The following is a 12,821-nucleotide window of genomic DNA, read 5'->3' as shown; positions in this document are numbered from 1 at the left end:
CGACAATGATAATAAATTAACATTAAAATTACTCAAACTGAGCAAAAAAGTGACAATTACATATCTTAAGTTAAGTAAGTACTATCCAAAAAGAGACATAGTTGACAATCCGTAAAGAACACCATACTCTAACATTCACTAATAACAAATTGTATCAGTCTCTTATCCTCCATTTCTATAATCAAATAACATTAATTGTCCGATACTTTTTGATACGCGTATTGGAGAAGTATCTGACACGTATCGGTAATTATGTTTTTTAAAAAATAATATTAATTTGTCTGATACTTCCTGATACGAGTATCGAGACGTATCAGACGAGTATCAGTATCGAACACGTATCTGGTACGATACTTCACCATTTTTAGAGTATTAGGGCTTCATAGCCGCACACCTATACACTTCAACATAAAACATAGAAATCCAAAACAATAACAGATCGTTAGTCGGTCCATTAGTAATTGACGCTGAACTTGGTAGTGAGGACCACAGTTCGATCATCGTAATTGTAATCGTGAGAGGATGAAACAACTTGATGTCAAAACTGACCATCGAATCAGATTAGACGGTCCAATGCGCCTGTTCTGGTAAAAAACGAGGGGGTTTGTATTATTGATCAAATGGTGTGATTACACTCAGTTCAATCCCAACAACCCTGGGAGTTTAATAAGTCAGAATTCGATCCCTTTACAGATGAAAATATGAAACTATTTATAGGCCACTAAAGTCTTCTTCTCCAAGCTAGGGTTCCTACAAATCCGGTCTTCAGCGCCTTTTCCGGTGATGCAGCGTGAAAGTAGGAATAAAAACCTTGGTCTCCAAGCCATGGCAGTTTCAAGGAGTTGTTTTCTTCATTCCCAAGTTAATCGCCAAGGCAGGGAAGGATGAAGATATTTTGTTATCGTGGGTAAATCCGTCTTATAGGCGTTACCAGTCATTGCCTACCTCGCCCAGACCTTATGTCGCCAAATGGACGTTTAGGATTTAATTGTTTTGGGCCTGTTTCCTTTCTCATATTAATTGGGCTAGTTTGATTTTGCTTTTAGGCCCGTTGCCCAGTCCACAGCCCCCCAAGCACGAAGTCCAAAGGGGTGAAGTGCTTGAGTATGATTCGAATTTTCCCTCTAAAAACTTGTAACGCGGGAACGGTTTCATCACGTTTCTTCCCACTTTCTGGAGCACGATCTCGCTCTCCTATGCCATATCTGTCAACCGTTTCTCCATTTACTGATGACACGATTGGATATTTCCTCTATAAAATGGATCCTTCGATGTTAGGATCCGCTCATCCCATTTTCACCTGTTTACCTAACAGCTTTCTTTCTACAGTATGTCTCCCAAAAATCCTCTTTTTGAATGCGGTCAGTCTCCCGCCTCTCCGGTTATCAAGCGGCTCCGTCGTATGCTGACCATAAATACTGAAGACCTGATGGAGGATTTTGGCGAATTTTCTGAATTCGTCAAGGAGCTTAACGACTACTGCTGGAGGTTAACCAAAGAAGAGAAACGCTTTCTCGATAGTGTCTTGCGCCTGGAAAAGGAGTTAAAAGCTAATGCCTCCTTTGTGATTGCTGTGGAGAATGTTAAGGAATGTCACTTCGAAGTCACCGAAGCTGTTGATAGCCAGATAGAGATCACGAAAGAGACCATGGGTGTGCAAGAGGAAATCTTAGGAATATGCTTTAATGAGGAGCGGAGAGTGGACGATCGTCTGGCGCTGCTGAACAAGGAGATGAAGCCGCTTGTGAAGAGGAAGAGGGCTCTTCAAGGCGAGATTAGGGATGATGTTGCTAAGCTGATTTCCAGGCGCCATTCTTTGGTGGACCTTTTGGACAAGCAGAACGAGCTGAGAGAGGATCTGAAGCCTATTGAAGAAAACATGGTGAAGGCGAAGAGAGTGAAACGGGCGCTGGAGGAAATGCACCGTCTCGCCGTCGCCGACGCCGCTGAATTAGGGAGTTCTACCATGCCATGAAGTCTTTACTTACTTGCTCTTTTATGTCTTTTTTCTATGTTTGTAATTTGTTTCCGTATCTTTGAACCTTCGTTATTTTCATTCTGTTTCTTGCTTCCGTTGTATTTTCTTTGCGAAAAATTTGAATATTAAGCAATTTCCTTTCCTTATGTGTTGCTCTTCTGTTCCTTTTAGTACCGCCTTCCTTTGCGATCTTCGATAACTAAAATGGGTCAAATTTTGACTCCTTGGAAACATAAAAGTGGCATTTATCGAGAAAGTTAAAACTTGGTAATTATAACCGTCCGCGCATTTATTATTATCGTTAATAACGATGTTAAGGTTAAACACTGACTATAAATATCACCTGCTAAAAACTCGAATTTTTATCATCTTGTTTTGAATCTTTAAGATGGAAAATAATAATGCGAAAAAACCTGTTGCCAGAAGTACTCCGCCTCAGCGGAGGAAGAAAAGAGTTGAGGTTTCAACCTCTAACTCCACTCGCTCCCGAAGGTCTAAGGATGTCAAAAAGGTGGAGGTTATCGTTCTTTCCTCGGATACCTCCGATTCTGGTAGTGGTGATGAGGATTACGTTTCGTTTCTGGAGACCTATGTTCCTCCTGAGCTTCGTGCTTCCTCGTCCAGTGAAGAAGAGGGGTCCCGGGTCACCGTGGAATCCAAGATGACTTTCCCTGAGCCTGTGCAAAAGGATTCGGAGTCTGATTGATAGGATTTTAGGATTTCTCCATGTAGCCTTGGTTTCTCCTCGTTGTACTTTCCATTTTCTGCTAATAATAAAGATTTTCTTTCTTGCTTTGAGTAGAATGCATTACTTTATGTCTTGTCTTTGCTTTATTTTATGTCTTGCCTCTCCTTGATTTTTGGCTTTTTCTCGTTGGGCATTGTTTTGGATATCTTTGTTGCGCCCCCAAGGCGAATCAATTTTTTGCTTTTTTTGGCGAGATAACGCGTCCTGGCGTGGCCCCTCCTTTAAAGGCGTTATAGATAGTTACCTCGCCGGAGGGCGTGGTTTTTAACTGTCTAACGATAAATCTTCCATGATTTATTCTTGAGATGCGCGCTTTGACACGTATTTAATCCGACGACGCGTGCGTTACCTCTTGCTTCAACTTCTGGCCTTCAAACAGCCGAAAAGGTTTTTCTCTTTAAATAGTACCTCTGTTTCCTTCCCTTTACTTATTTCTTCTCGCAAATCCGTACTCTTTTTCGCATATCCTTCTTCGATTCTCCAGCAAGCCTTTGTTCAACGCTTCGTGTTAGGACGCTTCCAGTTTATTGCTCCAAGCTTTGTCAATTTCCTAAGGTATTCTTCTTTTATACCTTATTCCTTTTCGCCGGTTTGGTCTGTGTTGCGTAGGAACCCTAATTTTCTGATTTAGGTTTAGAAAGATGGTTATTTTGAGGGAGTTAGACGATAATGAGGGGAGGGTTCCTATTTCTGCTCCTAGTTATCTCGAATGGGCGCAACAAGTTCGCGCCCACTATACTAGGGCTAACGGTGTTCTTAATAGCCGAGGATTTTACTCGGAATTATGGGGTTTTGATGTTGGGAGTAGTAGTAGTGATAGTGATAGTGATAGTAGTAGTGCTGATAGTGGTAATGACAGTGATTGCGTCATAATCTCCCCTTCCTCTTTCACAGGAAAGCGGAAGAATCCTTGTCGAGATCTGGTTGTTGCTGGTTATACTCCCGTCACCATGGAAGTTTCTTCAAAGTATACCAGTACGGAAATGGTGAGGAGCTTTAGGAAAGCCGTCAAGCTTTCAGACCCCTCTCACGAAGACTCTATTATAACCGAACCCGTCGGAGAGGACGAGTTTGTATTTTCTAAGAATGACAACCCGCCGCATTATTTCTATCTTTATACCGGCGTGATCCAACCCCTCAACATTTGGTTGCCATTTACTTCCTTTGAGGTGGAGATATTGAAGGTTCTCAACGTTGCCCCTACCCAACTCCATCCTAATAGTTGGGCCTTTATCAAAGCCTATGAGGTAATGTGTTCCGGCTTCGAATTGGAGCCCTCAATTGGCGTTTTTTTTTCTTTCTACCACATAAAGAACTTGAAGCCGCGTACTTTGGTCTCCCTTAGCAGTCAACCTAACCGTCGCCTTCTGAATCTATACGCTTCCAACTTCAAGAATTTTAAGAATTCTTTCTTTCGAGTTCGTAGTGCTGAGGAACTTTCTGACTTGATGTATTATGAGGTTGATGATCCTCTATTCCCTTTCTACTGGACTGATAACCCTAGGCTTATCAAGGGTGCTATCTTTGAGGCCTTAAGCGATTTTGAGCAAGATACCATCAACTTCCTTGACTCCTATGCTCTTATGGATACCGCCGATATTCTTAGGTGTGAGGGTAATAGTGAAGCCCTGACAGAGTATTTACGTAAGTAACGCATTTAGTATTTTTCTACTTCTGTTTAATGTTGATCTCGCCTTATTATTAACTCTTGTGTTTTTTTTTGTCTCTTTTTACTTTTGCAGAGAGAATGAGGACTATTTCTAATGAGGAGAGACTGGCATTCTTGGCTAAGGCTCGCCAGCAAAAAGCCAATCCTGTTGTCGCCATGATTGATCCACTGAAAAAGCTGCAAGTGGAGGAAGCTGCTATGAAGGAAGGGCGGAGCAAGAAGAAGCATGAGGGGCGTATCCGTGTCGAGATCCCGGGAAAAACGGCCTCTGGAGCAGAGGAGAACGAGGGTGTTGCTCCTCCTCCTCCCAAAAAGCAAAAAGTTGAGAAGATTACTCAGAAGGCTGGGGGCGCTGACAAGGGCAAAGGCGCGGCTTCCAGTTCTTCTCAGCCTCCTGCTCAAGACGCTGAAACCGCTGCGCCCCTTTCCTGGAGCTCCTTCGATCCTCTGGAGTTTATTGAGAGAGGAGTAACCATGGTGGGCGATATGACTCGCTTCACTGACACTTCGACGGAAGACCTAAGGAAGAAGGCCTTAGAGTATGAAGTCAAGGGTACTCTTCTTAATTATCTACTGACAAACCGCCAAGAGCAAGAGGTTCTAGAGGCGAGGCAAAAAGTGAAGATGGTTGATGATAATCTCGCTGACATTGAGAAGAGGTATTCCGAAACTAAGGCAAAACTGGAAGGCGACATTAAGAAGCTGAAAGAAGAACGGGAGGGCGAGACAGAGAGACTGAAGAAAGAGTATGAGGAAAAGCTGTCTAAAGTTAAAGAAAGCTATGCCGCTTCGGAGGCCAAGCTCAAGGAAAATGCTGCTGCCCAGGATGAGAAACTCTCTAAGCTATCCAAGGAGAAGGATGAAGCGGTACTGTCTGTTGGGACCTTAGCTGATGAGAAAGCTAGATTGGAGAGTGATGTCACAGAGCTTCAGCTCTATGCCGCCAACCAATATGACGAGGGCTTTTCTTTTGCTATAGAACAGTTTAAGCTTCTTTTTCCAGATCTCGATGCTAAGCGCCTTGGCGAAGCTGATGCAATGAATCAAATTGTTGACGGCAAGCTCGTTCCCTATGTTCCTCCTCAGTGACTGATTTCTTTTGTAATGATCTTGTTTCTGCCCTTCTGTGGCTTTTTGTAATTATTTTGTATGCCCTTTTGTGGCTTTGAACAATTTGCCCCTTGGCTGGGTCCTTTATAAATTCCTTTATTCGCCTGATTTCTTCTCTTCATAACTTTATGAATTATTTTTGCATTACGTTGTGAGGTAACGCCTTCTGTCGTTCTCGTCTAGGAAACTTTGTCCTTGCACCTGTGACATCTTCGACTTTCTACAATAATTGTAAATTGATACAAATAACTTTAATACCTGTTGTCTTTTGGCGTTCTAATGAATCGCCTGCTTTGGTTGTGTATACGCTTCTTCTGGCGGTGTTGATAATCTCGCCTTTTTCTGCTGTTTCTTTTTCTGACGTACCCAACTCGTAAGACTTACAGGTAACGCCAAGGCCTTGCAACCTTGTTTAATTTTTCTTTTTCTGACGTACCCAACTCGTAAGACTTACAGGTAACGCCAAGGCCTTTCAACCTTGTTTAATTTTGCTTTTTCTGACGTACCCAACTCGTAAGACTTACAGGTAACGCCAAGGCCTTTCAACCTTGTTTAACTTTGCTTTTTCTGACGTACCCAACTCGTAAGACTTACAGGTAACGCCAAGGCCTTTCAACCTTGTTTAATTTTGCTTTTTCTGACGTACCCAACTCGTAAGACTTACAGGTAACGCCAAGGCCTTTCAACCTTGTTTTATGGTTCAGCGCTCACATCTGAGTTGATCTTTGATAAAGATTCGGAGCTCAAGTTTGAGATAACCATTTTCATTGATTCAGAGCCCGTAACTTAATCAGGTTGACGCAAATATTTTGACATATGCAAGAAGATATAAACTACTAGAATTTTGAAATTCAATGAGCCTCGATAAAAACCCCAGTTAAAACAGGGGAAAAGAGTGTCTCATTGTCTTTTTATTCATTTATGAAAACGGTTCTTATACATCATCAAAAATATTGCTAAAAGAAGAGAATGGTTTTACTTATTCTTCCACCAGAAACGTGTTGCCCCGCGATTAGCTGTAGTAGAACTTTAAGTTTGCTATGTTCCACGTCCTGGGGAGGATTCTTCCTTCCATGGTCTCTAGACGATATGCTCCTCCTTCGAAAGCTTCTTGCACCCGAAAGGGGCCTTCCCAGTTTGCCGCGAACTTTCCTCCTTTATCCTTTCCCATAGGTCTTTTCAGCACTAGATCGCCCTCTTGGAAACTCCTTTGTTTGACTCTCGTATTATAACGCCTAGCGGCCCTTTGCTTTATGGCGAATTCTCTGAAATGCGCTCTTTCTCTTCTTTCCTCGATCATGTCTAGGTTCTCTTCCAAAGCTCTGTCGTTCTCTTCCTGCGTCGTGGTTTCTCTGCGCCAACTAGGAGGATTTATTTCCACCGGGATCATCGCGTCTGAACCATAGACCATTGTAAATGGCGCTTCTCCTGTCGAGGATTGGGGAGTGGTGTGATACGACCAGAGGATGGGTGAGATGTGGGCTACCCAAGCTTCGCCTTTGCTATCTAGCCTCCTTTTTAAGGCTCTTAGTATCACCTTATTTGCTGACTCTGCTTATCCATTAGCTTGTGGATGCTCCACCGATATAAAGGTGTTTTTAATCCCTTTGCTTCGACAGAACTCTACTACCTTTTCGCTGGCGAACTGTGTACCGTTGTCGGATACGATATATTTGGGCAGTCCAAATCTGCAGATGATTTTCTTCCAATAAAAGATTTTTACCTGTTCCGCCGAGATGCTGGATACCGGTTCTGCTTCAATCCATTTTGTAAAGTAGTCCACGGCGACGATGATCCATCGCGCTTGTTTATAGCAAACCGGAAACGGACCCACGATATCTACACCCCACATGAAAAAGGGCCATGGGGATAACACTGACTTTAGTGGCTCCCCCGGAACGTGATGCAGGTTGGCGTGTCTTTGGCATTTGTCACAGTTTCTTACATACATGGCGGTATCATCATGTATATCTGGCCAATAAAATCCTGCTCTTAATATCTTTCCTGCTAGTGCTCTTGAACCGATATGACTACCACACGATCCCTCGTGAACTTCAGACATGATGCGCTTGGCTTCTTCGGTACTGACGCATAAAAGGAGGGGGGACGCAAATCCCCTTTTGTATAGCTTATCCCCTACCATTGAATACCATGCCGCCACTTTCTTCAATTTTAAAGCCTTTTCCCTTTCTTTCGGGAGTTCATCCTTTTGGAGGTATCGGATAATGGGTGATCTCCAGTCTTCCTCTTCTATTACCATCATTACCTCTTCCCCGTTGATGCTGGGAGTTTTTATGGTCTCTTGGATAACGGTTCTATGGCTTCCTGGTTTTTTGGTGCTCGCCAGCTTTGACAATAGATCTGCTCTCATGTTTTGTTCGCGGGGAACGTAAACTAATTCGAACGAATCGAAATGTTTAGCTAGGTTTTGCACCTTCTCCACGTATTTGATTAACTGCGGCTCCTTCGTTTGAAACTTCCCTGATACTTGGTTGGTTACCAGTTGGGAATCACTCATGGCCCTTAGCTCTTTTACCTCCATATCGCTTGCCAACTTCATTCCTGCTATCAAAGCCTCGTATTCCGCTTGGTTGTTGCTAGCTTTGAAGGCGAAACGTAGTGATTGTTCTATCATAACGCCATCCGGTCCTTCCAGTACTATTCCGGCTCCACTTCCTCGCACATTGGAGGCCCCGTCAACTGAGAGTGTCCAAAACGCCGTTTTCTCTGTTGTTGGCGGAGTAGACATTTCCAATACAAAATCAGCTAGTCTTTGTGACTTAATGGCCCCTCTAGGTGAGAAGGTGATGTCAAATTCTGATAATTCCACGGACCACGCTACCATCCTTCCTGCCAAGTCTGGCTTTCGGAGGACGTTCTTGATAGGGTAATCTGTTCTAACAACTACCTGGTGGCTTTGAAAGTACTGCCTTAACTTTCTGGCTGTGACAACTACCGCGAGAGATAACCTCTCTATTCTTTGATACCTTGTTTCTGCTCCCCTTAAGGTTCTACTTACAAAATATATAGGTTTTTCTTCGCCCTCTATTTCTTGAACTAGAGCTGAACTCAAAGCTCTATCCGAAACTGCGAGATATAGGTAAAGGGTGTTACCTGGTAATGGGCGTGTCAAGATGGGCGGTGATGCCAGGAACTCTTTTAGTTGTTTGAAGGCTTCTTCACATTCTGGTGTCCAGGAGAATCTCTCATTTTTCCTAAGAGATGCGAAGAAGTGGAAACCCTTTTCGCCCGCACATGATAGAAATCTGGATAGTGCCGCTATTCTGCCTGTCAAGGTTTGTACTTCTTTCACGGATGTAGGGCTCCTCATGTCTATGATGGCTTGGCATTTCTCGGGGTTAGCCTCTATTCCTCTGCTGGTGAGCATAAATCCTAAGAATTTTCCGGCTTGTACTCCAAAGGAACACTTCGCTGGGTTTAGTCTCATGTTGTACTTTCTTACTGATCCCATGATGTCCAACAGATCATCATCATGGCGACTTCCCTCGGAAGTTTTTACTACCATGTCGTCGATATATACCTCTAAATTCTTCCCTATTTGCTCAGCAAAAACCCTGTCCATCAACCTTTGGTATGTTGCTCCCGCATTCTTCAATCCAAAAGGCATGACGTTGTAAAAATAGTTGCAGGTATTCGACATAAAGGTTGTATGGCAGGCGTCGGAGGGGTTCATCTTTATTTGATTGTATCCGGAGTAGGCGTCCATAAAACTCAGCATCTTGCACCCCGAGGCGCCATCAATTAACCTGTCAATGTTGGGCAGAGGATATGGATCTTTGGGACATGCCTTGTTTAAATCTGTGAAGTCCACGCACATTCTCCACTTTCCGTTGGCCTTTTTCACCATGACGACGTTTGCCAACCATGAAGGGTATTTTATTTCTTCGATGAATCCGGCCTCTTTTAGCTTCTCTACTTCTTCCGCTATAGCGACTCGTCTTTCTTCTCCTACCTTTCTCTTTCTTTGGGAGACTGGTTTTGTGCTGGGTGATATTGAAAGTTTATGTGTTATCACCCCTTCGTCAATCCCTGGCATATCTGAGGGCTTCCATGCGAATAGGTCAGCGTTATCCTTCAAGATTTTGATGATTCGTCCCCTCTCCTCGCTGGGCAACGCTGTTCCCAAGCTTGTTGTCTGGTGAGGGTGATCGCCAATTTGAACCTGCTCCAGGTCTTCTATAGGGCTTACCCTTCGATCTTGAAATTCCTCCCTCGGATCCATATCTGCGCTTTCTATGATGTTTATGCCGCCTGGGATTGTGGCTTGTCTTCTTCCGACTTTTCCGCTTGCGCTGGAAGTTCGGTGTCGTATCTTTAAGCTAGACTCGTAGCATTTCTTGGCGAGGAGCTGATCGCCCCTTACTGTTCCTACTCCCCCATTCTCAAGGGGGTATTTTATTGCTAGGTATAGAGTGGACATGGCCGCCCCTAATGTGTTAAAGGCGGGCCTTCCTATAATAATATTATAGGAGGTAAAAGGAGTTTTAACTACCAGGTATCGCACCTTGATAGTTTTGGCGTTGCTGCCTTCTCCAAACGTGGTAAGAAGGGAGGCGTAACCCATTACGTCCACTTGTTCGCCAGAGAACCCGACCAGGGTTCCGGAGTATGGTTGCAATTGCTCTTCTGCTAATTGCATGGCCTTGAAAGCTTCCCAGTACATAATGTCCGCTGAACTCCCTGAATCTATCAGTACTCTTTTTACATCACAGTTCAAAATTTGGACTTGTATCACTAATGGATCATCGTCATGGGGTGCTACCTCCAAACCATCCTTTGCCGTGAATGCCAAATCTGGTACGTCTAATGGCTGAGGCTGACTTACGAGGTATATTTCCGAGATAGCTCGGCGTACATACCTTTTCCTTGCTGAGCTTGATTCGCCCCCGCCTGAGAATCCTCCTGTTATTGTATTCACGGAGATTCTCCCCTTGGGAGGCTCTCTGTTTGGCCCAGGAGGGTCTCGTGGCTCCTGCCGGGGGACTTTTGGCACGACAACCCGCCCTTGGGCGTCGTCGTCAATGAATTTGCGAAGGTGTCCGCTTTTTATCAGTTCTTCGATTAAATCTCTTAAGCGGAAGCATTTTTCTGTGGAGTGACCTCTACACCTGTGATATGCGCACCAGGCGTTATCGTCCAGCCCCATGGGGATGTTACTGGTTCTCCTTGGGGGAAGGTTTGCCAAACCAGTGGCCAGAATCTCATTTAAGACGTAAACTTTTGAGGCGTTTAATGGCGTGAGGTCTTCATTGGCGGGATGATTCCTGAATTCTCTTCTGGGCGGTTGGCGGTAGGGCTTCCCATGATGCCTCTGCCATGGGTCTCCTTGGTGGCCTCCCGATTTTGATCGTGGGTGTTCGGGCGCTCTAGTGGCACGGCCCACGTATTCCTTCTCCTTAACGTCTCTTTGCCTTTTCTCGGCGTTACTTTCTTCGCCCTTTATATAACACTCCGCCCTCTTGTTCACCTCTTGCATTGACGAGGCTGGCTTTTGGGCTAAGGACTCATTGAAATGTCCCGCTCTTAGCCCATTGTGGAAGGCTGCCACGAACATCTCCTGATTTGGATTTGAGACTTTGATGGTGGCTTCGCTAAATCTGGCGAGGAAGTTACGCAATGACTCGCCATGGTTTTGGCGGATGGAGAAAAGACTGGTTGATGTGACTTTCACGTGTTTCGATCCAGCGAACTGGTGAATAAATTTTTTATGAAAGTCAGCATAACTCTCAATTGAGTTTCTTGGAAGGTTCATGTACCAACGCAGGGCGACATCCTTGAAGGTGCCGGCTAGTAATTTACACTTTAGATGTTCTGGAGCATTGATTATGGCGGTTTGTGTCCCAATTGCCATCAGGTGCTCCCTTGGATCCGTCTTTCCGTCGAAGGTAGGAAGGTGAGGAACCTTGATTGTTTCCACCACTTGGGCATCCCACAAGTGTTGTGCTAAGGGTTGTACGTCCATGACGCCCTCTCCCTCCTCCTCCTCCAAAATCAATTTCGCTTTCTCTTTCTCATTAGTTCTTTCGGCTTCGATGGCCGCAATCTGAGTTTGTAAGCGCCGTATCTCTACGACGGCGGCTTGCAGGGTGTTAACGCTAGAGCTATCGTTGTTTCCATGCTCTCCAGCCATGTGAAGATGTTTGATTTCTTGTCTAGTTGCTGTGATAGGCTGGGATCAAATGATTTTACCGCAGCCCCACGGTGGGCGCCAAAATGTTCTGGTAAAAAACGAGGGGGTTTGTATTATTGATCAAATGGTGTGATTACACTCAGTTCAATCCCAACAACCCTGGGAGTTTAATAAGTCAGAATTCGATCCCTTTACAGATGAAAATATGAAACTATTTATAGGCCACTAAAGTCTTCTTCTCCAAGCTAGGGTTCCTACAAATCCGGTCTTCAGCGCCTTTTCCGGTGATGCAGCGTGAAAGTAGGAATAAAAACCTTGGTCTCCAAGCCATGGCAGTTTCAAGGAGTTGTTTTCTTCATTCCCAAGTTAATCGCCAAGGCAGGGAAGGATGAAGATATTTTGTTATCGTGGGTAAATCCGTCTTATAGGCGTTACCAGTCATTGCCTACCTCGCCCAGACCTTATGTCGCCAAATGGACGTTTAGGATTTAATTGTTTTGGGCCTGTTTCCTTTCTCATATTAATTGGGCTAGTTTGATTTTGCTTTTAGGCCCGTTGCCCAGTCCAGCGCCGAACACTAATGGTGAAGAATAAAAGTACAAAACAAGTAAAAGTTAGAAGATATTTCAACTAGTTCACTTCTTTATTATTTGATAAATTTAAGTAGTTTCTAATAAAACTCATTTTCAATTGATATATTTTTAAAAATATATGTGATATTTTATTAATTTAAAATTTTAAAAAATAGGATTCACATATAGGATGAATGTATTTTCTTTGAACATTTTGAATTCTTTAGAAACTTTATTTTGGTATTCAATTCTTTAGAAACTTTGACTTACATTCTTACTACACATATTTCTTTTTATTGTTTTGACAAATTTCTACCTTGATTTCAAAATAAAATAAAAATAATACATAAAAAAGAATGTGATTTAAATTTTCTATACACTTACTACAAATTCAAAGTAAAAGAGAGAGTACAATTAGAAAAGAAATCATTCATTTAAAAAAATATTTAAAATTGAAAATGACATTCATTTAAAAAATATTTTTTTTAATTAAATTAATACTCATTTTAAACTAGACTAGATTGAGTAATATAATTTCTTTAATATTTTTAAACTTAATTTTCGCTAAAATTGAAATTAATTGACAATATTAT

The 12,821-nt window shown here is 43.2% G+C and overlaps 1 protein-coding gene across 1 annotated transcript; it reads right to left on the bottom strand.

Annotated features, from left to right (window-relative positions):
* Positions 1–5,638: 5,638 nt before the first annotated feature.
* On the bottom strand, positions 5,639–10,672 carry LOC123904243. Its single transcript, XM_045953929.1, has 2 exons — positions 9,716–10,672; positions 5,639–5,725 (listed from the first exon to the last, which is right to left on the bottom strand). Exons 1-2 carry the CDS (start codon positions 10,670–10,672, stop codon positions 5,639–5,641), a joined length of 1,044 nt encoding a protein of 347 aa, XP_045809885.1.
* Positions 10,673–12,821: the final 2,149 nt, after the last annotated feature.

This window comes from Trifolium pratense, linkage group LG2, assembly GCF_020283565.1.
Source record: "Trifolium pratense cultivar HEN17-A07 linkage group LG2, ARS_RC_1.1, whole genome shotgun sequence".
Classification (NCBI taxonomy): Eukaryota; Viridiplantae; Streptophyta; class Magnoliopsida; order Fabales; family Fabaceae; genus Trifolium; species Trifolium pratense.
The sequence above is the reverse complement of the archived record's forward strand: the minus strand, read 5'-3'. Positions and strand labels throughout refer to the sequence as shown.